At 38.9% G+C, this 24714-nt stretch overlaps 1 protein-coding gene across 4 annotated transcripts in view; it reads right to left on the bottom strand.

Annotated features, from left to right (window-relative positions):
- Positions 1-274: 274 nt before the first annotated feature.
- ACSM5 (acyl-CoA synthetase medium chain family member 5) overlaps positions 275-24714 on the bottom strand; it is a 45862-nt gene continuing 21422 nt past the window's right edge. For 3 of the 4 annotated variants that reach the window (XM_071211311.1, XM_058286352.2, XM_058286351.2), the window contains 4 exons: positions 9191-9318; positions 9001-9100; positions 8216-8335; positions 275-7809 (listed from right to left, as the gene is read on the bottom strand). In XM_071211311.1, the coding sequence (XP_071067412.1) occupies positions 7726-7809; positions 8216-8335; positions 9001-9100; positions 9191-9318 (432 nt within the window). In that variant the 3' untranslated portion in view covers positions 275-7725. The remainder of the gene's footprint in view (positions 7810-8215; positions 8336-9000; positions 9101-9190; positions 9319-24714) is intronic. The other variant, XM_058286353.2, reaches the window with a different exon arrangement.

A 24714-nucleotide genomic window follows, 5' to 3' on the forward strand; every position in this document is an offset into this window, starting at 1 on the left:
CGTTGTCCTAAAATGAAGAAAGCATTCATTTGTTATAGAGCTTTGAATGTATATTAAACCACTGATACTCAGAAGCAATGGATTCCGCCAAGGGCTCCTTTACTGGCCTAAGCATTTTTGAATGTTTGGCCTTTGAATAAATGGAAAGGAAAGAAACCACATGCCTGTAAAACTAAACTGTAATATTAGCCTGGCTACTTTTAGCTTAGCCTTTCATCATAATCGTACCCTCAATAGTAGATGCAATATGAATATACAGTAAATGTGACTGTAGTGGTGCTTGAAATTGGTTTAGTTATAATTTTTATACAGTTTAATTTTTAAAAATTAATTTGAAGTATATTACTCATACATAAACATACATAAACAATATGTATGAACAATAAGTGTATTATAATAGCTGTGAACTTACAAAACAAACATATATAAAATCATACAGGACTCTCATAACTTGCCCTACCACCAATAACTTGCATTGTTGTTAAATCTTTTTAACTAATCGTTAAAGAGCATTGTCAAAATATTACTACTAACCAAAGTATTTTCCTCAACCAACTCTATTATTATTATATTTATATCATTTATACATGAACATACATAAACAAGTAAATAGTAAAAGATGTGATATACAGTTTAATTTTATGAAAGGATAAGATACTCAACAAAGTGCAATTCTTTTTTACACAAGCATGAATAACAGTGACAGTAATTTTTTAATAAATTGCACACTTAACAGACTTGCTTATATGGTAATTTTTCGCTGCTAGAGTTGCTATAAGCCTCGCAATTCTAATGACGCTACCCACTGCTCTTTAGGTCAGTGCATATGTAAGCATTGGGAAGTTGCTCTTTAAAGTTTTGTCAGACAATTGCATTTTCCTTCAGTACACATTTCAGTCTTTAAAAATAATTACTGGTAAATATGCATTTCCTAACTATTTGTATACTTTGATTATTAAAAAATTTTTTGTTTTGATTTATTTTTAAACTTGCTGCTTTGTTTTGACTTTTTTGGGTGGGCTCAAGTTAGGAAACTTTGGATGTGTTCAGAAGTCTTAAGTGTAAGTATGCAAGCATTTTACATGATTGTGCCACTCCAAAGAGCTTCAGAACCATCATTTCCTTCTAGCATCTTCTCAGGACTAATGCAAATCAGATATTTCATCATCACTTGGTAATATAAAAACTCCAGTGAACAGCCAAGGCCACTTATAGCATTTATATTCACACTCTGTGTGTAGGGTGTGGGTTGTGTGTGAAGGTGTGAGTGTCAACACTTTGTCTTTGTAGCTCTACAAATGAAGATATGCACAACATTGAAAATACTCAGTGTATATCTCTGTGTATAGATATATGTCAGTGTATATCTCTTTTGTTTACAACTAATAAAAAAAAACCCACCTCAAAGTAGTTCTCTTGGATATAGTTTCAAGCAACCCATGGTTTTTTAAAAATTATCTTTTTTTAAAGATACATAAATCACACAAAATGTTACATTAAAAAATATAAGAGGTTCCCATATACCCCACTCCCCATAACCCCCACTGCTCCCATATCAACAACTTCTTTCATTAGTGTGGCACATTCATTGCATTTGATGAGTACATTTTGGAGCACTGCTATAGCATGGATTATAGTTTACATTGTAGTTTACACTCCCTCCCAGTCCATTCATTGGGTTATTGCAGGATATATAATGTCTTGCATCTGTCCCTGCAATATCATTCAGGACAACTCCAAGTCCCAAAAATGCCCCCATATCACACTTCTTTATCCCTCTTCCTGTCTTCAGCAGCTCCTGTGGACACTATCTCCACATCAATGATACAGTTTCTTCCATTGCTAGAGTCACAATAATTCTATAATAAAATACCAGTAAGTCCACTCTAGTCCATATTTTATTCCTCCAGCCTGAGGACCCTGGGAATGGACACCCAGGTCCTATGGTCATAGCGGATGGCTCTCGGGTTTGGTGCCTTGCCAGTTGGCCCTACATTGGAATTTGTGCTCCTGAGTGTGATGGAGTTGGACTCAGATGTGACTTCTCTACACATGCTTCTTCTATCACTTTTACTGAACCTGTGGTTGGTGCTGGGGTTGGTGTATGCCCCGGAGACTTGAATCTCTGGACCGTCCATGTGCCAGCTGGACCCTGAGCCTCAGCAGAATTGCAACGCCTACTCTCCAGTTCGTTGGACTTACCCAGATCCGCTAACAAGGAGGTGAGAATGGTCAGCTACCACACCAAGGAACCAAGAGGGTCTACAACTGTAAGCAGGAGAATTCCATCCATCAGCCATGTGGGGTCTATGCCCTCTCAATTTAGAGGTGGAGTGGGCATCACCATCCCATGTTTTTTAAAGTATGTTTTGTACATAGTTAACAGAGAGCACTAATATCAGGTATCTAATTTTCCTATTAGCAGTGATGATTTAAATAATCAGATCTGCATGTGCTATTCCCTGCAAGAAAAATACCCCAGGTAGTTCTAGGAGAGGAAAAGCATTTCTTTAAGTACTGGGATACAGGTCTCCATGGTAAGCAGGGAGTTTATTTTGAGGACATCAGTCACCTTGGGGGTCGCCAGTACAATGAGATTTGTAATCATGATACTCCTGGGGGGTAAATTTAAAAGACACTACTAATACACAGAAAGTGTCCCAGCTCTTTGCTGCTGGCAACTACTGTTTAATGGTCAATTAAATCTGTGATAATGTTTGGACATGGGTGGGATTATGAAATTGCTAGTTATTTTTAGAAAAACTTGCAAATGAAAATGAATCTAAGTGTTTAATGTGAAGATGTTGAGCCATTCCTATCATGCATTTCTGTCTTATGGCAGAAAAATTTGAAGATTAAAAAATAAAATAGGGAGCAGATGTGGCTCAAGCCATTGAGCACCTGTCTCCCACCTGGGAGGTCCTAGGTTCAGTTCCTCGTGCCTCCTGAAAAAAACAAACAACAAGCAAAACAAATGAAAAAATCAACTCAGGGAAGCCAATGTGGCTCAGTGGTTGGTGCTGGTTTCCCACATACAAGGTCCTAGATTTAATCCCTGGCTCCTGGTACCTCAAAAAAAAAAAATAATAATGATATGACTTCCGAGAAAATAGCAGACTAGAAAGACATAGCAGATCAGAAAAATAGCTAGAGGGCAGGGAGAAATGGCCTGGAAAAAAGTGTTCTAGGGTTTAGGATACCAGGGGAAGGCTGGACACTGCTCAGAAGAGAGAGGGACAAAGTGCAAGAAAACTGGGAGTTAAAGCAGCTGTAGCTGCTGGTGCCTTCCCCCACCCTATAGACAATTTTGAGTTCTCCAGTCTCAGGCTGGGGGCTACAAACAAAGGGGGCTGCAGGAATCCGCCTTCCCAGGAAACAGGAGAGGAAGTCTGAGGCTGACAGCTTTTGATCTATAAATTTGGTCTGCTGTGTCCCACAAGCCCTTCCAGGTTGGCAAGGGTTGCACCACTGTTTTCCCTGGAAGCCTGCATAGAACTACAGAAATCTAGCCTCCTCAAGCACTCTCCCACTGACCAGGACTGGTTGTTGAGGACACAGAGGGGAGTAGAATTATATCCAATTCAGGAAGAGATGGGGCTGCAAGCAGAGGTTGGAGAGCTGCCTCTGTGAAAATTTGAATTGCAAGGCTCTTAGGCGCCAGGTAGAATCCTTTATCACATTGATCTGGTCCGTGTTCAAAGCACATGCTCTGACCAGGCTTTGAACTGAGAGGGCTGTTGAAGAGCGCCATCTGCTGGCCAACCAAGGAAGTTCATGGGAGGAAGTTAAAAGCACGTAAAGGGGAAGCGGACATGGCTCAATTGATAGAGACCATCTACCATATGGAGGGTCCAGGGTTGGATCCCCAAGGCCTCCTGACCCGTGCTGTGAGCTGACCCATGTGCAGTACAAGGAGTGCTGTGCCACACAGGGGTGTCCCTGCATAGGGGTGCCTCATACGCAAGGGGTGTGCCCGCAAGGAGAGCTGCCCTGTGTGAAAAGTGCAGCCACCCAGGAGTGACGCTGCACACAGGGAGAGCTTATGCAGCAAGATGACACAACAACAACAAAAAAAGAGATGCAATTTCCTAGTGCCATCAGTAAGGCAAGTGGATACAGAAGAATACACAGCAAATGGACACAGAGAGCAGACAATGGTGGTGGTGGGGGGTGAGGGTGAGGGGGAAATAAATAAAAAATAAATCTTAAAAAAAAAAATAAAAGTAAGTGAGGTTTTTTTCTGCCTTGGCAGCCTCTCTCCCCAAGGCCCTAGGAAGCGGGTCTGCAACCCATTACTGGGGTCCAGGGCCTGGAATTGAACAACTAACAGGGACAGTCCTAAAGACCTAGAACAGATTGAACCAAAGAACAGCAGTAACACACAGCCTCCTGCCAGTAAATCCCTGTGAAAGATAATCAGATGCCTATAATCCTGAGAGAAAAAGGCTATACCTATAACCTATTTCTTTACTATTTAAATAGGTAATGAAATTGTTCTACAGTTTTCTGTGGTGATGAAGGCACAACACTGTGATTATGCTAAAAGCCACTGATTGTACACTTTGGATAGACTGTTTGGTATGTGACTATATAGCAATAAAACTGCTTTAAATAAAATATTCAATCTGTGAAAAAAAAAATCCTCAAGGAGATACCATTTTATATCCACCAGAATGGCCACCATTTAAAAAATGGAAAATAAGTGTTAGAGAGGATGTGGAGAAATAGGAATATTTGTTCATTGTTGGTGGGCATGTAAAACTGCAGCTGTAGAAAACAGTTCAGAAAAGTTAAATATGCAACTACCATATGACCCAGCAATTCCACTTCTAGGCATACCCAAAAGAATTGAAAGCAGGGACTTGAACAGATATTTGCACACCGAGGTTAATAGCAGCATTATTTACAATTGCCAAAAGAGGAAAGCAACCCAAGTATTCATCAACTGATTCCATAATAAAGAAAATGTAGCATATATATGCAATAGAATATTATTCACTTGTGTAAAGGAACAAAGTTCTAAAACATGTGACAACATAGGTAAACCTTGAAGACATCATAGGTGAAATAGGCCAGACATAAATGGACAAATACTGCATGATCTCACTAAAATGAAATAATTAGAATAAGCAAATTCATAGAGTCAGAAACTAGAATAGAGCTTACCAGGAGCTGGAGTGCTGGTAGGGAATGGGGAGTTAATGCTTAATTGGTACAGAGTTTCTTTTCGGAGTAATGGAAAAGCTTCAGTAATGAGTGGTGGTGATGGTAACCCAACATTATGAATGTAAATAACACCACTGAATTGTATATTTGAAAGTGGTAAAAGGAAAATTTTAGGTCGTATATATGTTAACTAAAATTAAAACTAAAAATCCATCAGACTGTACAACACAAATTGTGAACCCTAATGTAAAGTATGCACTGCAGTCAGTAGTATAATTATAATAATATTATTTCATCAGTTTTTTAGGAAGTACCAGGGATTGAACCCAGGACCTCATACATGTGAAGCAGGTGCTCAACTACTGAGCTACACCCACTATTTCATCAATTTTAACAAAGAAACATATGAATGCAAGTGGTAATAATTGGGAAACTGTATGTTTGAGGGGCATATATGGGAACTCTGTATATTATGCATGATTTTCCTGTAAACAACTACTCTAATAAAAAATATAAATAAAAATGTATATAAAAATTAATATAACAAGTTATTCCAAAGAGATGATAAACTCTCCTTAAATATTTTAATGGCTATGTAATATGTTATTGAGTTAGCTTAATACAGATTAGTTAATCATTTTCCAAATGTTTGGGTATTGATTTTTTCCCCATTTATTCCACAGTTTTATTTATTTATTTTGTCTTTATTTTTTTAATGTTACATTCAAAAAATACGAGGTCGCCATATACCCCCCATCCCACTTACCCCACTCTTCCCCCCATAACAACAACCTCCGCAATCATCATGAGACATTCATTGCATTTGGTGAATACATCTCTGAGCACCGCTGCACCTCATGGTCAATGGTCCACATCATAGCCCACACTCTCCCACAGTCCACCTAGTGGGCCATGGGAGGACATACAATGTCTGGTAACTATCCCTGCTATACCATCCAGGACAATTCCAAGTCCCGAAAACGCCCCCGCATCACATCTCTTCCTCCCACTCCCTACCCCCAGCAGGCACCATGGCCACTTTCTCCACACCAAAGCCACATTTTCTTCGATTACTAATCACAATAGTTAATGAATAGAATATCAGTAAGTCCACTCTAATCCATACTCATTCCTCCATCCTGTGGACCTTAGAGTGGTTGTGTCCACTCCACATCTACATCAAGAGGGGGCTTAGATTCCACATGGATGATGGATGCAATTCTCCTGCTTTCAATTGTAGGTACTCTTGGCTCCCTGGTGTGGTGGTTGACCTTCTTCACCTCCATGTTAGCTGAGTGGGGTAAGTCCAATAAACCAGAGTGTAGGAGTTGCAAGTCTGTTGAGGCTCAGGGCCTGGCTATCACATGGTCAGTCCAGAGATTCAGGTCCCCTGGGTATACATTAAACCCCAGCAACACCTACAGTTCCAGTAAAAGTAATAGTAGAGACCTGTGGACAAAGATCACATCTAAGTCCAGCCCCATCACACAGAAACACAAACTCCAAAGTAGGGCCAACTGAGATGGCACAGAACTCCATCTGCCATGACCATAGAACCTGTGGGTCTCTGTAGCCCTCAGAAGAACCAATACCCGGGGTTGTATCTACTTTATCTGTCTCTGGGACTCTGCTCAGGTGTGCATAAGGGCAACCCCTCTGATAACCTCCCGGCTCTTTTTGGAGACTCAAAGCCATATAAACTCATTTGTCCTTTCCATTTCCCCCTTTGATTCAGGTCAAAAAGCATTTTTAACTCCTGGTATTATATGTAGATTGAGATATTCAGTTGGTCCGAGTTGACCCTTTTATTCAAGGTCATTTTCTCGTTACATCATCAGCTGGTACTTGGTAGTAATCCCTCAGCACCAGGGAGGCTCATCACTGGGAGTCATGTCCCATGCTGAGGGGAAGGCAACACATTTACATGCTGCATTTGGCTTTGAGACTGGCCACATTTGAGCAACATGGAGGCTCTTAGGAGGTAACTCTTAGGCACCCTGCAGCTCTAGGCCTTGTTCTTATTTCAGGTGCACAGGCTCACAAGCATGGTCATTAGTATCAAGTATTCCACAGTTTTAAACAACACTTTATGTACCCAACATTTTCCGCATTTTGAATCCTTTCTTTTGTAGTGATTCCCGAACATGGAATTTATGAATTAAATGGTATGACTACATTCATGACCCTGGATATAATTATTAGGGTCAAACGATTACTCTCCTACTGGAAGTGCATGAGATCACAAGTGGTGAGAGGCTATGGTGACCTGTCCTTCACTGGAACAGCTAGAAATTCCCAATAAGTGAGACCAGTGGGCAGATGGAAGCATGCCTCTAGAGGCATAAGTCATTTACTAGCCTGGGCAGTGGCCATGAATGCTGGGTGAATGATCTCCTTCTGCTCATACCCAGGGCCATCCAATGATTCTGATGATGACCATTTGGAAGTTGAAAGCCTCTGATGTCCACAGGTTGAGAGGCTGATGCTCCAAGCAGGAGCTGACCTGCCCATTCCTCTTGGAACCCTCAGAGGTCTATGGGGCCTTTCTGGGGCTGCACCTCATTTCCCCCACTCTTGGTTTCTCAATTTACTCCTTTGGATCTTTCCAGAAACTGTCTTTGGAAGTTCTGAAACAAAGGCCACCTGGTGACAAAAACAAAACAAAACAAAATAAATAAAACCCTGAAACCAACATTTCCCAGAAAGACTTGTTTTGGAAGAATCATTACCCTCTTCCACTTCACTGGAATAACTCCATCACTCATAGTTTTCTCCAACTGGCATCAGTCAAAACAAGTAGAGCCTGGAGCACCTGATCTTTTTGAGAGTGTTTCAACACCTGAATCTTGTTCATATATCACTGAGAATAAGAATAAAATGTGCTTTGGAGAGGGTCCAGTGAAGAAAGTGAAAAAGGCCTGAAGCAACTGCCGGGATTGTGTTATATGTATCTTTGTCTTCCCCAGAGCCTGGCACAGGGCCTGGCCCTGAGTAGGTACCTGGATGTGATTTTCTAGCTCAGCTTTTCCTAGAACCCGCAGACATTTACCTTCCTTGGGTACTTATACGGAGCAGTCACCCTTTTCACATGTTCCTGGAGTTCCCGGGTTAGTTCCTCTGGATCATGAGATAAGTAGGCTGGAGAAAGGACTATAAATGCCTTTACAACCTGCCAGGAAAAAATAATAAAAGAAAAGGAAAAGGATCCAGGCTTGTATAACAAACCTTCTTTCCTTAAGCTAACCTTGTGAATAAGGGCTCACATTTACCAGCCCAACATCTCACCAGCTCACGTCTTACCAGCTCATATCTATGGTTCTTTGGGGGAAGTCAGCAAAATGGACACCACCAATTTTTCTGTTGCCTGCCTTTCCAGGATTTATTATTGGGAGCGTTAGTTTTTGTGGACTGATTTCAGACCCTTAACTATTTCCCAAACTATTCTCCAGACCTGAAATGACTTTAGGAGCCAACTTGCTTCTCTTAAAATGCAGAGAAAAGCTTCACTAACTCCATAGAGCCAATTATTTCTAGGTTTTCCTGAGGAGGAAGATAACTAGGCATGGGATTGGACAGGCAATTGGGAAAAATGCAGCCACTGTCTACCCTTTTAGAGAGTATTTATATCTCTCAAGACATGAGGGCAATGCTTTACCCAAAGGTAAGCATTAGGGTACCTCACAGGTCCTCATATGCATGAGCCTGTGGTGGCATTCAGACCTTGAGGGACCTGGATGGGGGTGAGATGTGGGGGAATCTGGACCTTCCTGCTTACTCTGTTGGGTGCTCAAAGGTTTGAGACTGGGAGACCAGATGCTTGGCTGGGCTAATTACCTCCCCCCTGACAGGGTCCGGGCTGCTGACCACAGCAGACTCCAGGACAGCCGGGTGCTCGGCAAGGGCACTTTCCACTTCAACAGGCCCGATCCGGTAGCTAAAAGAGAAAAACAAACCCTTCAAAATGGCTTCCCCTCCCCAGGTCCCTGGAATGTTCAAAGGGAGGGGAAAGAACAGACAAACTGACCTTGAGGAATTGATCACATCATCATTTCTTCCCACGAACCAAAAGTAGCCATCCTTGTCCATGCGGGCTCGGTCCCCTGTTACGTAAAAGCTCCCTCGTTCTGCTGCAGCTGTCTTCTCAGGGTTGTCCTGAAAGTGAAGAAAGCTCATGAAGGACCATCTGGACACAGCCACTCAGGCCAGAAACTATCCAAGCTGCCCCATGCAGGAGGCTGAGGTCCCCATAGGAAATCCAGGAGTCTCCAAAGCCCAAGCTGCCAGAATTCCTCACTGCACAGGGAGCACCAGTGACCAGGTGAATTTGTAGGCTTCTTTTAATTGGAAAGAAGCTTCCAGGAATTCATTGAAGGTAGCCACCCATGGCCACCTTTAAAAAGGGGTCATAGGACGCATAAGTGAATGCAGGGACATGCTCCTGTTTTTAGAGTAAAGAAACACAGTGAGGCTCTTTAAGCTCAGAAATCACAAATGGTGGAAAGGGAGGAGTGGGCCATAAAGTCCATTATTGGGGGTGGGCACAGACAGGAAAAATTCAAACTCTGATTTTTAAAGTAAAAAGAAAGTAAGTACTGATGCATGCAACAACAAGGATGAATCTCAAAAGTAATCTTTAGAAGTTATTTTTAAAAGACAAATTAATTTATAGTAACAACAAACTATTTAGTAATTGCCTGGGACTGGGAGTTGGAAGGATTGACTGCAAAGGGCATGAGGGAACTCTTAAGGGTTATAAAAATGTTCTCTATCTTGATATTTACATGATATTTAGTATACATTTGCCAAAATTCACTGTTTTAGTTTCTTCATTGCTGAAGTAAATATCATGTAATGGGTTGGCTTAAACAATAGGAATGTATTAGCTCAATTTTGAGGCTAGGAGAAGTCTAAATCAAAGCATCATCAAGGAGTTGCTTTCTCCTCAAAGACTGGCATTCTGGGCTATCTGCCTGTGATCCTTGGTCCTTAGCTGCTCTGGAACATAGCAATGCACACATTCTAGCCTCTCCCTTCTCTTTCAGGTTCTGTTGACTTTCAGCTTCTTGCTTCCAGTTCATCATCAGGAGGTCACAAAATCAAGAAACAGACATCTCAGGGAATAAACCCCAGAGTTAATATTTTAAAATATTAAAATGTACAGTGTGCAACAAAAGAGAATAAGAGAAGCAAAGAAACAGGAAATGATGGCCTGCCCAAAGGAAGAGGATAAAAATTCAGAAAACACCAACAAAGATGAGAAGAATGTGGACATACCAAAAAGCATTTAAGAAAATGATATTAAAAATGCTCAGGGAGATGAAGGAAAATAGAAAGAACTAAAGGAGATCAGAAAAACATGAACAAGCAATATGAGAGGTTTAGTAAAAAGGTAGAAATTTTTAAAAGGAAATAAACAGAACTGCTAGAGTTTAAAACCACAATAACTGAAATGAAAAATACCCAGGAGGGGTTCAAAAGCAGATTAGAGCTGGCAGAAGAAAAAATTAGTGATTTTGAAGACAAGTCACTTTAAATGAGTTAGGCTGAGAAGCAGAAAGAAAAAAAATATTAATAGTGAAAATAGACTACAGCACGTCTAGGACACCATCATACATACCAATAAACAAAGGTAAAGGGCAGAAGGAATAGTCAAAGAAATAATGACAGAAACCTTCCAAAACTTAGCAAAAGACATGAATATGCACAACCAAGAATTTCAGAAAACCCAAACAGGATAAACAGGAAGAAAAACACCCCATCATATAATGATCACTCTATGATATACAAAAGGTAAGGATAGAGTTCTGAAAGCTGCAAGAGAAAAGCAACATGTTATGTTCAAGGAGGTCCCAATTAGACTGAATGCTGATTTTTCATCAGAAACCATGGAGGCAAAAAAGGCAGTTGACTGAAATACTTAAACTGCTGAAATGAAACTACTGCCAGCCAAAAGTTTAATATTTAGTGAGACTTTCTTTCAAAAATGGGGGAGAGATCAAGACATTCTCACATAAACAAAAGCTAAGGGAATTTATCATCACTAGACTCTAAAAGCAATGCTAAAGAGAATTCTTCAGACAGAAGGGAAAGGGACATAAGACAATGGTTTAAAGTGGCATCAAGAAATAAAGACTGGCAGTAAAGTTAACCATTTGGGTAATTACAAATGCAAGTATTATGGTAATATATTGTTTGGTATTTAATCTCATTTGTTACTTCCTACAGGTGCTAAGATGAAATACATAAAGTGTAATGATAAATATATGTTTTTGGACATACAGTGTATAAAAATGTAAGTGGTAATAAGTACAAAAAAATTATGGAGGGGCAGAGAGGTATAGGAAAAGTATATGTGCATACTATTGAAGTTAAGTTGGTATCAAACCAAATATGATCGTTATGTATTTAGAATGTTAAATTTTAACCACATGGTAACCACAAATAAAACAGATGGAAATGATAGAAATGAGAAGGCACTCAATATGGTAAATGCAAAAAAATCAAATAAATATGAAAGTAGGCATTAATGGAAGTGAGGGATAAAAAAGGCATAAGACAGGGAGAACCAGCAAGATGGCAATAGAGTAAGGAGCTCCTAGAGTCAGCTCCTGCTACAGGGTAGTTAACAAACACCCAGAGCTCTCTGGAGCTAGCAGAAGCACCTGTTTGGGGGCTCCAGGAGGCCAGAAGAGCATCCTGCAACATCCTTGAAGGAGTGGAAAGAGGAGACTGCCCATCTGCAGAGAAGACTCGTAAGTAGAGTGCTCCATGCCCTGGAGTCTGTGCCCATCTTACACTAGAGGCACAAGTCACCTTGGGAGCTATTCTGTGGCTGTAATTGAAAGCTCCACTTCCCCAAAATGGGGGAAGAAGAGACGGTTGGACATCAGTTTCAGCTATGATGAGGAGATTCAGTGGGCTACAGTATAATCCTGAGAACAGCTAAAGTTTGAGCCTGTCCAGGTCAGAAAGACGCCGGGAGCTGCCATCTTAACTCCGCACCTGGCACAAGGGGAAGTGGGGTGGACTGAAAATCCCAGTGCTGGTGGGCACTGGCTTCTTCCCATCCTTATTGCAGTTCTAGCCCCAGTGCCATCTCCAGCAGGGAGGAAGCTGCGGGGTCCTGTGCCAGCCTCTCCGGGAAATTACCGGCCAAGCCACGGAGGTTGGTAATCATTCTATTGTGGTGGCACAAGCCACCCCAGGAGCTGTTCTGTGATGGGAATTGGAAGTTCCATTTCCCTGAAACAGGGAGAAGGAGACGGTTGGCTGCCAATTTCAGCTACTGAATGTGAGACTTGGCTGGCTAAAAGATAACCCTGGGAAGAGCTGGGGTGAGAACCAGCCCAAGTCAGAAAGAGGCCAGTAGCTGCCATTCTGACTCCACTCCCAGCCCGAAGGGAAGCCGGGCTGACTGCAACTCTCAGTGTTGGCAGGAACCTGTTTCTTTCATGCAGATCAGCCTGCAGCCCGCCTAGGCTTCATCCCCACCTCTGGTGGGGAGGAGGCTGAGGAGCCCTGCACCAGCCTATATAAGTAAATGCAGGTAACTTTGGCAGGCGTAGACTGAAAATCAGAAGTCTACCAGGCCAACTGCAGATATCTTGGACCCACACTGCATAGATTGCTGCCCATACCTGGAGCTCCATCCCTGCCCCAGGCAAGGAAGAAAGGGATGTGAAACTTCATCAGTCTCTCTGGGCAACTATAGTCTAGGCCTGCATGTGGATTATTCCACAGAGCTGTGACTCTGTCCCTACCCCTGGCAAAGGAGAAAGTTGGAAGAAACTTCATTGGTTCCTGGTGCAATGAAGGCAGCTTGAGCCTCCACAGCTTATAGCACCAACTACATGCTTGGCACCTACTGCACAACCAGCAAGGGAGAAATGGTAGGAAGACCTAACTGAACATAAAAACTGCACCCAGAAAAAATACTCCAGTAAGCCAGATACAAAGACATCAACAAAAAATTACAGTCCACACCAAGAAACAGGAAGCGATGGTCCAGTTAAAGGAACAAGATAAGCCTCCAGATAACATAAAGATGTTGAGACAACTAATTATAAATGTTCAAACAAATCCCCTTAATAAATTCAATGAGATGGCTAAAGAGATTAAGGACATTAAGAAGACATTGGATGAGCACAAAAAAGAATTTGAAAGCATACATAGAAAAATAGCAGATCTTATGGGAATGAAAGGCACAATAAATGAAATTCAGAAAACATTGGAATCATAAAGTAGCAGGTTTGAGGAGGCAGAAGAAAGGATTGGTGAGCTTGAAAAAATGGCCTCTGAAAGTGAACATACAAAAGAGCAGATGAAGATAAGAATGGCAAAAATTGAACAAGGTCTCAGGGAAATAAATGACAGCAAAAGATGTGCAAACATACTTGTCATGGCTGTCCCAGAAGGAGAAGAGAAGGGAAAAAGGGCAGAAGGAATATATAAAGAAATAATGGTAGAAAATTTCCCAACCCTATTGAAGGACATAGATACCCCTGTCCAAGAAGCACAACATACTCCCATCTGAAAAAATCCAAATAGACCAACTCCAAGACACATACTCATCAGAATATCAAAGGCCAAAGACAAAGAGAGAATTCTGAGAACAGCAAGAGAAAAGCAATGCATAACATATAAGGGATATCCAATAAGATTAAGTGCAAATTTCTCATGAGAAATCATGGAGGCAAGAAGACAGTGTCTTATATATGTAAGATATTACAAGAGAAAAACTTCCAGCCAAGACTCTTATATTCAGTAAGACTGTCTTTCAAAAGTGAGGGTGAAATTAGAATATTCACAGATAAGCAGAAACTGAGAGAATTTCTAAACAAGAGACCAGAGTTTCAGGAAATACTAAAGGGTGTGCTAGAGCCTGAAAAGAAAACACAGGAGAAAAGGGCCTAGAAGAGAATCTAGAAAAGAAGATTATACCAAGTATACCAATTATACAAGTAACTAAAAGTGCCAAAAGAGTGGTGAAAATAAAATATGACAGGAATAAACTTAACCAATGATGTAAAGCATTTGTATTCAGAAACTGCAACTCAATATTAAAACAAATAACTGGAAGAACATTCCATGCTCATGGATTGGAAATCTAAATATTAAGATGTCAATTCTACTCAAATTGATATACAGAGTTAATGCAATCCCAATAAAAATTCCACCAGCATTAAAGAAAAAATTGAAACACAATCATTAAATTTATTTGTAAGGGCAAGGAGTCCTGCATAATCAGAAACATCATAAAAAGGAAAAGTGAACCCTCATCTCCAGACTTTAAATCATAATACCTACCTTTAGTGGTAAAAACAGCATGGTACTGGCCTAAAGACAGACACAATAGACTAATGGAACCAAATTTATGGTTCAGAAACAGACCCTCACGGGTATGGTGAAGTGATTTTTGACTAGCCTGTGAAAACCACACAGCTTGGGCAGAACAATCCATAGCTAAAGAATTGGACATCCATAGCTGAAAGAAGGAAATAGGACCCCTATCTCACACCTTATCCAAAAATTAACTCAAAATGGATTTAAAAAAAAAAACTAAAACTAAAAGCAAGAACCATAAAACTTCTAGAAGAAATTATTGGAAAATATTTTCAAGACCTGGTGGTAGGTGGTGGATTCTGAAAGGAGATAAGAGAAGCACTGAGTGGACTACTGATTTTTAATGTATGTAGAAGTTTTAAGTAGCTTTACTATAAAATTCTGGAAATGTATAGAGTGGATGGTAACACACAGTGAGTAACAGCTAGTTTAAAAATGGGGATATGACTGAAAATGGTAGTCTAGTTATGTCATGTCAATTGACAGAATGCTTGAGAATAATCTAGGAACTGGATAGCACAGTAAACCAAGAGGTGGGTGAGAATTGTGTTTGATGGTACCGATGCAAGAGTGTCCTTTGCTAGCTAGAACAAATGTATATCGGTACTGCAGGGTATTGGGAATGTGGAGAAGCTTGGGAAAAATATAGCTGGAGTGACCTATGGACTGTGGTTAATAGTAATAGTATAATATTCTGGCATCTATGCAAAAGATGTACTGTGTTGATGCTGAGGCAGTATGGAAAATGTGAGCCAAATGTACACTATGGACAGGGTAATAATCAGATGATATTATTTTATCTGTAGCAAATGACACACCACTGTGTGTTGATAGAGGGGTGTTGTTTGGGAATTCTGCACATGTGCATGATTGTTTTATAAGTTTACAACTTCTGTCATAAAAAAAATATATTTTAAAAATAATAATATGGTGGGTTGGGGAAATATACACCAAATGTAAGATAAGAACTATAATTTTTTTTTTAAAGATTTATTTATTTATTTAATCTCCCCTCCCTCCCCTCCCCTCTCCTCCCCCGGTTGTCTGTTCTCTGTGTCTGTTTGCTGCGTCTTGTTTCTTTGTCCGCTTCTGTTGCCATCAGCGGCATGGGAAGTGTGGGCGGCGCCATTCTTGGGCAGGCTGCACTTTCTTTCACGCTGGGCGGCTCTCCTTACGGGGCGCACTCCTTGCACGTGGGGCTCCCCTATGCGGGGGACACCCTTGTGTAGCTCGGCACTCCTTGTGCGAATCAGCACTGCACATGGGCCAGCTCCACACAGGACAAGGAGGCCCGGGGTTTGAACCGCAGACCTCCCATGTGGTAGATGGACGCCCTAACCACTGGGCCAAGTCCGTTTCCCAAGAACTATAATTAACAGTAAGATTTTTGAAGTATTCTTTCATAGTTTGTAACAAACATCTCATGACAATGCAAGGTGTTGGTGGAGGGTTGATGTATGGGATCCCTGTATGATCTTATGCATGTTTTACTATATACTTAATTGTTTATGTATGTTTGTATATAAATGATATAAAGATAATAATCAGATTGGTTAGGGGAAAAACTTTGTTTAGTAGTAATATTTTGACAATGCTCTTTAATCATTAGTTAAAAAGGTTTAAAAACAATGCAAGTTATTGGTCGTACAGTGATATTTATGTTGTTTGATGTTATATATGTTTGTTTTGTAAGTTCACAACTATTATACACTTATTGTTTATGTATGTTTATGTATGAGTGATATATTTCAATGAATTTTTTAAAAAGGCATAAGACTTACAGAGGATAAATAGCAAAATGGCAGAAGTAAATCCTGTATTATCAGTAATGACTTTAAATGTAAATGGATTAAACTCTCTAGTCTAAAGGCAGAAATTGGCAGAATGGATTAAAAAAAGCATGATCCAATTATAGGGCTGCCTACAAAAGACTTACCTTAAATTCAAAGATACAAGTAGACTGAGGGTGAAAGGAGATTAAAAATATATATATACCATGCAAGTAGTAACCACAAGAGAGCTGGAGTAGCTATCCTAATATCAGATAAATAGACTTTAAATAAAATCATTTACAAGAGACAAAGATGGCCATTATATACTGACAAAGGGAACAATGCACCATGAAGTTGAAACGATTATAAATATATAGGCACTTAACAGCAGATCCCCAAAATACATGAAGCAAATAATACTGACAGACTTGAAGAGAGAAATCAATGTTTCTACATTTATAGTAAAAGACTTTAATACACCACTCTCAATAAGGCAGAGAACATCTAGTAAAATGAATCAATAAGGAAATACAAGACTTGAGTGATTCTCTAAGTCAACTAGACTGAGCATATATATATGGAACAGTTCACCCAACAAAACCAGAATATTTGGGAGCAAATGTGTCTCAAGTTGTTGAGTGCCTGCTTCCCAGACAAGAAGTCCTGGGTTTGGTCCCCAGGCCTCCTGAAAACAAAAATAAGCAACAAGCAAACAAATGAAAAAACCAACTCAGGGGAGCCCATGTGACTCAGTGCTTGACTGCTGCCTTCCCATATATGAGCTTCTGGGTTCAATCTCTGGCCCCAGTACCTCAAAAACAAACAAAACAACAACAAAACAGAATGTACATTCTTCTCTAGTGCAAGTGAATCATTCTCCAGAATAGACCATATATTGGATCAGAAAACAACTCTTAATAAATTAAAAAATATTGAAGTCATACAATGCATATTCTCTGACCACAAGGGAATGAAACTAGGAATCAATAACAAAGGGAGAAATGGAAAATTCACAAATAAATGGAAAGTAAACAACAAGCCCTTAAACAGTCAATGGGTTAAAAAGGAAATCAGAAGCAAAATTAGGAAATATCTTGAGGTGAATGAAAATGAAAATATAACATACCAGAACTTATAGGATTCAGCAAAGACAGTGCTGAGAGAGAAATTTATAGCTCTAAATGCTTACATTAAGAAAGAAGAAAGACTTCAAATCAGAGACCTAACTTGAAAAATCCAGACCTAACTGGAAAATCTAAAAAGTGAAGAGAAAGCCAAACCCAAAATAAGCAGAAAAAAGGAAATTAAAATCATTAGACTGGATATAAATGAAATATGAAACAAAAAATTAGAATCAACAAAACCAAAAGTTGGTTCTTTGAAAAGGTCAATAAAATTGATAACCTTTTACTAGAATGAACAGAAAAAAAGAGAAGATACAAATACCCAAAATCAGAAATGAAAAGGATATAAAAAGAACTATGAGGTTACTAAGAACAACTGTATGCCAATAAATTAAATAACCTAGAAGATATGGAAAAAATTTTAGAAACACACAAACTATCTACATTGACAAAGATAAAACAGAAGATCTCAACAAACCAATTATTGGTTAAGAGATTAAAGCAGTAAACCAAAACCTCCCAAGAAAGAAAAGTACAGGACCATATGGCTTCACAGGGGAATTCTACCAAACACTTCAAGAAGACTTGATTCCAATTATGGTCAAACTCTTCCAAAAAAACTGAAGAGGAGCGAACACTACCCAATTCATTCCATGAGACCAACATTACCCTCATACCAAAGCCAGGTAAACATACCACAAGAAAAGAAAACCATAGACCTATTTCTCCTATGAATATAAATGCAAAAATCCTCAACAAACCAAGACCAACAGCACATTAAAAGAATTATAAACCATGATCAAGTGGAATTTATCCCTGGTATGCAAGATTGTTTCAACATAAGAAAATCACATTAACAGAATGAGGAAAAAACACAACAACATTATCACCTTAATTGATGTAGAAGAGGCACTTGACAACATCCAGCACCACTTCCTGATAAAACATAGAACACTAAGGAGGAAACTTCTTCAAAATGATGAAGGTCATATATGAAAATTACCCACTGCTAACATCCTACTTAATAGTGAAAGACTGGAAGCTTTCCCTCTAAAATCAGGCACAAGATAAAGATGCTCTGTCATCACTGTTATTCAACAATGTGCTAGAAGTTCTTGCCAGAGAAATTAGGCAAGAAAATAAAAATGCATCCAAATTGAATAGGAAGAACTAAAACTTTCCCTACTTGAAGATGATGTGATCCTGTATGCAGAAATCCTGAAATATGTACAAAAAAACTTCTAGGCTAATAAATGAATTCAGAAAATTGGTGGGATATAAGATCAACAGCCAAAAATCAGTAGTGTTTCTATACACGTGAAATGAACACATCAGAAGAAATCAAGTATAAAGTTGCATTCACAATAGTAACTAAAAGAATCAAATACCTAGAAATATATCTAACCAAGTATATATAGGACTTGTACACAGAAAACTACAAAACACTGTGAAAAGAAATCAAAGAAGAGCTTAATAAATAGAAGGCCATTCTATGTTCATGGACTGGAAGACTAAATATAGTTAAGGTGTCAATACTACTCAAAGCAATTTATAGATTCAATACAATTCCAGAAATGGAAAAACCAATCATCAAATTTTTATGGCAAGGATTGGGTGTAGCTCAGGGGTTGAGCACCTGCTTCGCATGTACAATGTTCAAGAGATCCAGTTTCAATCGCTGGTATTTCCTAAAAAATTATATAGAAAGTCAGGTTGCCTCCAATAACTAAAACCGTCGTGAAAAAGAAGAATTAAGTCGGAGGTCTGATTACAAAACCACAGTAATCAAACCTTATGGCACTGGCACAAGGACAGACATATAGACTAGTGGAATTGAACTGAGAGCTCACAAATCAACCCTCATATTTATGGCCATCTGATTTGTGATAAAGTGGCAATGATCATTCAATTGGGAAAGAAAGTCTCTTCAACAAACGGTACTGGAAAAACAGGATCCCCATTTGCAAATAAATAAAAGAAAAGAGAAGGAAGACCCCTATCTCACACCATACACAAAAATCAACTCAAAATCAATCAAAGACCTAAATACAAGTGCTAGAACTGTAAACTCCTAGATAAAACATAGGGAAGCATCTTTAGGAGTTTGTATTAGGCAATCGTTTCAGACTTTACACCTAAAGCACAAACAACAAAAGGAAAAAATAGGTAAATGGGACTTCAACAACATTAAAAACTTTTGCTCCTCAAAGGACTTAATCATGAAAGTAAAACGGCAATCTACACAATGGGAGAAAATATTTGGAAACCACATATTTGATAAAGGTTTAATATCTAGAATATATATATATATATATATATATATATATATATATATATATATAATACTTCAACCTAACAAAAACACAAACAACCCAATTAAAACATTGGCAAAAGACTTGAATAGACCTCTCTCCAAAGAAGATATACAAATGACCAGAAAGCACATGAAAAAATGCTCGAACATCATTAGCCATCAGGATAATGCAAATCAAAACCACAATGAGATACCATTTCACACCCATTAGAAGGCTACTTTTAGAAAACAGAAAATAGCAAGTGTTAGAGAGCATGTGGAGAAATAGGAACACTCATTAATTGGTGGTGGCAATATAAAATGGTTCAATCACTGTGGAAGAAAGCTTGGTGGCTTCTCAGAAATCTAAGTATAAAACTACCAAATGACCCGGCTATCCCACTTCTAGGTATATACCCTAAAAGAATTGAAATCATGAGCTCGAACAAATATTTGCATACCAATCTTCATAGCAGCATTATTCACAAATAGAAGCAACCCAAGTATCCATCAACTGATGAATGGATAAATAATGTGGGGCATATACATGCAATGGAATATTATTCAATTGTAAAAAGGAATGAAGTCCTGATAACATGCAACAACATGGATGAACCTTGAAGACACCACGTTGAGTGAAATAAGCCAGACACAAAAGGAGAAATATTATATGATCTCACTGATTTAATAAAATTAGAATAAGCAAACTCAGAATCAGAATCTAGAATAGAGGATATCAGGGGGTGGGGTGGGGATTGGGAAGGGAAAGTTAAAGCATAAAATATACAGGGTTCCTATTTGGAATGATGGGAATGTTTTGGTAATGGATGTTGGTGATGGTAGCACAACATTGTGAATGTAATTATGAGCACTGAAATATATATCTTAATATGATTAAAAGGGGAAATGTTAGATTCTGTATATGGTAACAATAAAAAATTTTTGAATAATTGATGGAACTATATTGCACAGACAGGGAATCCTAAGTTAAACCATGGACTTTAAATAATAGTACAATTATGAAAATGTGTTATCATCAATTGTAACAAATGTTCCACACCAATGCAATGTTCTGGTGGTGTGGCAAATGGAAATCCTGTATTTTATGCATGATTGGTCTGTAAACCCACAACTTCTCTAATGCAAATATATATATACATAATATATATATTACTATATATATATAAAAGAATCCTATAAATAAATTAGAAAAAAATGAACAACTCAATAAAAATGGGAAAAAAAACCCCACAATTGAACAGGCCTTTCCAAGAAGAGGAAATACAAATAGATAATTAACATATGAAGAGATGTTCAAGTTCATTAGCAAACAGTGAAACATAAATCAAGAATACCATGAGATATCATTTACACTCACAAGATTGTCAATCTACTACAATTTATTTTACTTTTCTCCTAATTTGGCCATTGAGATTCTCCTACCCACCCACTCACCCACTCATTTTTCCCATGGTTATAAACAATGCTCAAGTGAACATCTTTGTATGCCAAACAGTTTTTGCAGTCTGAATCTCTTCTTCGTAGCAATTCTCAAAGATAGAATTCCTGAACCAAAATGAATGGCCAGTTTCACAGCCCTGGTTATCTTTTACCAAATTACTTTACGAAAGGGCCAAACCATTGCACTCCTATCAGAATTGAAGGTGATCACAAGTGCTCAGACCCATGGTGACCTGATCCAAGGATTCTCTGGGAGTGTAAATCTGTACAACCACTTTAGCAAAATTGAACATTTTTTTTGAAAGTTGAACATTTGCATACCTAACTATCTAATTTCATAGCTAGATACAATCTGACAAGCAAATTTAATATATACATACCAGAAACATGGACTGAGTATATTTCCAGCAGCACAATTTTCCAGTAAAAGTCTGGAAATAAGCTAAACTACCAAATATAATTTAATGGATAAACGGTGATTAATTCACACAACACATTTGTGACAGTTTGAGATTATTTATGAATCCCAGAAAGAGAGATTGTTTGTAAACTCATCCATTCCTCTGTGTGTGATACCCTTTGAATGCATTAGATTCAACTGACATGTCTTGATTATATTACCTGTTAAAATTAGGGCTTTGATTCGACCATGTCAGAAGGGCTTGACTCAAATTGAGTCCCTGCCCACTTTGTGAGCCTATATAATGGAAACTCACTCAAGAAGACACATGAGAAGAGAGAGTTCATACGCTGAAGAGGAGAGAACTTGCTCATTTTTTAAAAAAATTTATTTATTTATTTATTTCTCTCTCCTGCCCACCTCAGTTGTCTGCTCTCTGAGTCCATTTCCTGTGTGCTCTTCTGTGACCGCTTCTACCTTATCAGCGGCACGGGAATCTGTGTGTTTTTTTGTTGCATCATCTTGTTGTGTCAGCTCTCCCTGTGTGCTGTGCCATTCTTGGGCAGGCTGCGCTTTCTTTCGTGCTGGGCCACTCTCCTTAAGGGGTGCACTCCTTGTGCGTGGGGCTCCCCTACGCGGGGGACACCCCTGCGTGGCAGGGCACTCCTTGCGTGCATCAGCACTGCGCATGGGCCAGCTGCACATGGGTCAAGGAGGCCCGGGGTTTGAACTGCGGACCTCCCATGTGGTAGACAGACGCCCTATCCATTGGGCCAAGTCCACTTCCTGAACTTGCTCATTTTGATCCTGCCATGTGACAGAAAGGAGAAGGTTCAAACAGCTAAAGCCCTGTGAAGAGAGGTGAGCCTTTTGCCTGATAGTTTGCAGCCAGAGAGAACAGGGTAATCTTTGAAAAGTAGAGGCTGCTCTGGCTGGCCCTCCTTTCCTTTCACATACAAGCAGTCCCCCAGGGAATCAGGCCGGAGACAGGAGGGACTAGCCTTCTTGGGGGAGGCGAGGCTGGGTGCAGGGGCAGGGATTCAGAGCTCCAGAGCATAACTGAAGCCCTGACAGCCCACTGGCCCTGGGAAAGAAAAGCACCAAAGCAAAATTGAAGGAGTATGATGCAGTCACAGAGAAGAAATTTTTTCCCAGATGTTTAGTGTCATGAAAAAGTTCAAGACATAATTTAATTCAAAAGCATGTGGTGTGCAAGCTTTTATTAATGGCATGGTAGACAATTACATGTAAAGATATATCTTGAAGGACTTTTGCATAGATTTCATTTCAAAACATGTATTATTTGTATGTTATAAAATTACACATATCCTATAGAATTAATGGAAAATGAAAACAAAGAGTGACAGAAGAGCACAGTCCCACCACTAAAATTTTGATATAACCTTTAGGAATTCTCCTTGCTTATTATTTATATACATGTATACAAATGTATTATCTATAAAAGTGAGCCATATTATACATATATTTCTATACCCCAATTTGAATTCAGTTACTATATCATGGATATCTCTAACAAGAGTAAAACGATATCAGGTCAAATTGCTTCATAATATTCCACTGTGTGACTATAATATTATTGCTTAAACAATTCCCCATTGTTAGAAATTTAGGTTCTTTTTTCATTTTATTCATTTTATTTCTTTCTTTCTTCTTTCCTTTTCTTTAGTTTTATAAGTAATACTGTGATGTAATTTATATAACCAATTTCCTGGGGTTGGAAATTTAAATAGTTCCTCCACATTTTTTGTCTGTTGTAAACAACACAGTATTGAACGTCTCTCATTTGACAGTTCATTTCCTTATGAAACAACTCTGGATGTAAAATTGACTTAGATGTATTTGGCTCTTTGGGAGTGACCAACTTGAATTGAAATGTGCATGCTGAGGAGAGAGGATGAGCTTGACCACTCATCATTCACAGCCTACCTCTGTTCTGACAGTCTGTTACCTTTCACAAGTGCCTTGATTCTCATGAAGAGATTTAATATTTTTTTCTTAGTTAAAAATGAACTCACTAAACATAATGTTTTCTAGATCACCCCAGTTATAGCAGGTATCAGCCCATCATTCCTTTTCATGACTGAATTATATTGCATTGTATGGGTAGACCACTTTTGTTTACCTATTCTTCACTTGATGGACATCTGAGTGGTTGTCACCTTTTGGCTACTGTGAATGGTACTGACATTAACATTTCTATACAAGTATTTGTTTGAGTGCCTGTTTTCAGTTCTTTGGTGTATGTATGGCATTTTCTTTGGGGTGATGAAAATATCTTGGACCAAAGAAAGGTGACATTTTCACAATATTGTGAATATATAAAATGACACTGAATTGTTAACTTTAAAATGGTTAATGGTTAATTTTATGTTCTGCAAAGTTTACCTCATAAAACAAAAAAGATCCCAAACTGCTGGTGCTGGTGTTTGGAAAGGAAATTTGAAGGGAAGGTTATTGGCCAGCAAGTATCTCTACAAATTACTCTAGCATTCAATGGAATTGTCACAGATCCAGAAAGATTGCATATTCTGTTATACTTTATGGACTTTTATGCCACCTATCATCCATCTATCTATCTATCTATCTATCTATCTATCTATCTATCTATCTATCTATCATCATCATCTATCAATAGTTACAAATACAGGGATTTATGAATATCATAGACATTGTCCTTCCATTTACTCTCTATCACTTCACTGTCTTTTATTTATCATCTGTTTCCCTCAACTAGAGTGTAAGTTCTGTGAGTCCCAGGGCCACATGTTTCCTGCTCATTGGTGTACACCTAGTGGCATGAAGCACATACTCAGGAAATAATGAGTGAGTAAGTTCCTCAGGAAGATCAAGAATTTATCACTGCCAACAAAAGTGATCAGAAAGAAATACCTTAAAATGTTAACCTTATCTCTGCTTGGTGTGATTACTATGGTTTTTGGTTTTCTGGAGGTAAGTTTCTGGGATTTTAGGTAAAATTTAGTTAGAGACAATTTCTCTAATAATCACAGAGAAAAACACTAAAATACAAATATCAGATACAACATCCCAAAAACAAATGGGCTATTTACCTGCTAGCTTCAATATCATAGGTGACTGACAGCTTAATATCCACACCAGATGGCACTTCCATAAGGC

The sequence above is a fragment of the Dasypus novemcinctus genome, chromosome 23 (assembly GCF_030445035.2).
Source record: "Dasypus novemcinctus isolate mDasNov1 chromosome 23, mDasNov1.1.hap2, whole genome shotgun sequence".
Taxonomy (NCBI): Eukaryota; Metazoa; Chordata; class Mammalia; order Cingulata; family Dasypodidae; genus Dasypus; species Dasypus novemcinctus.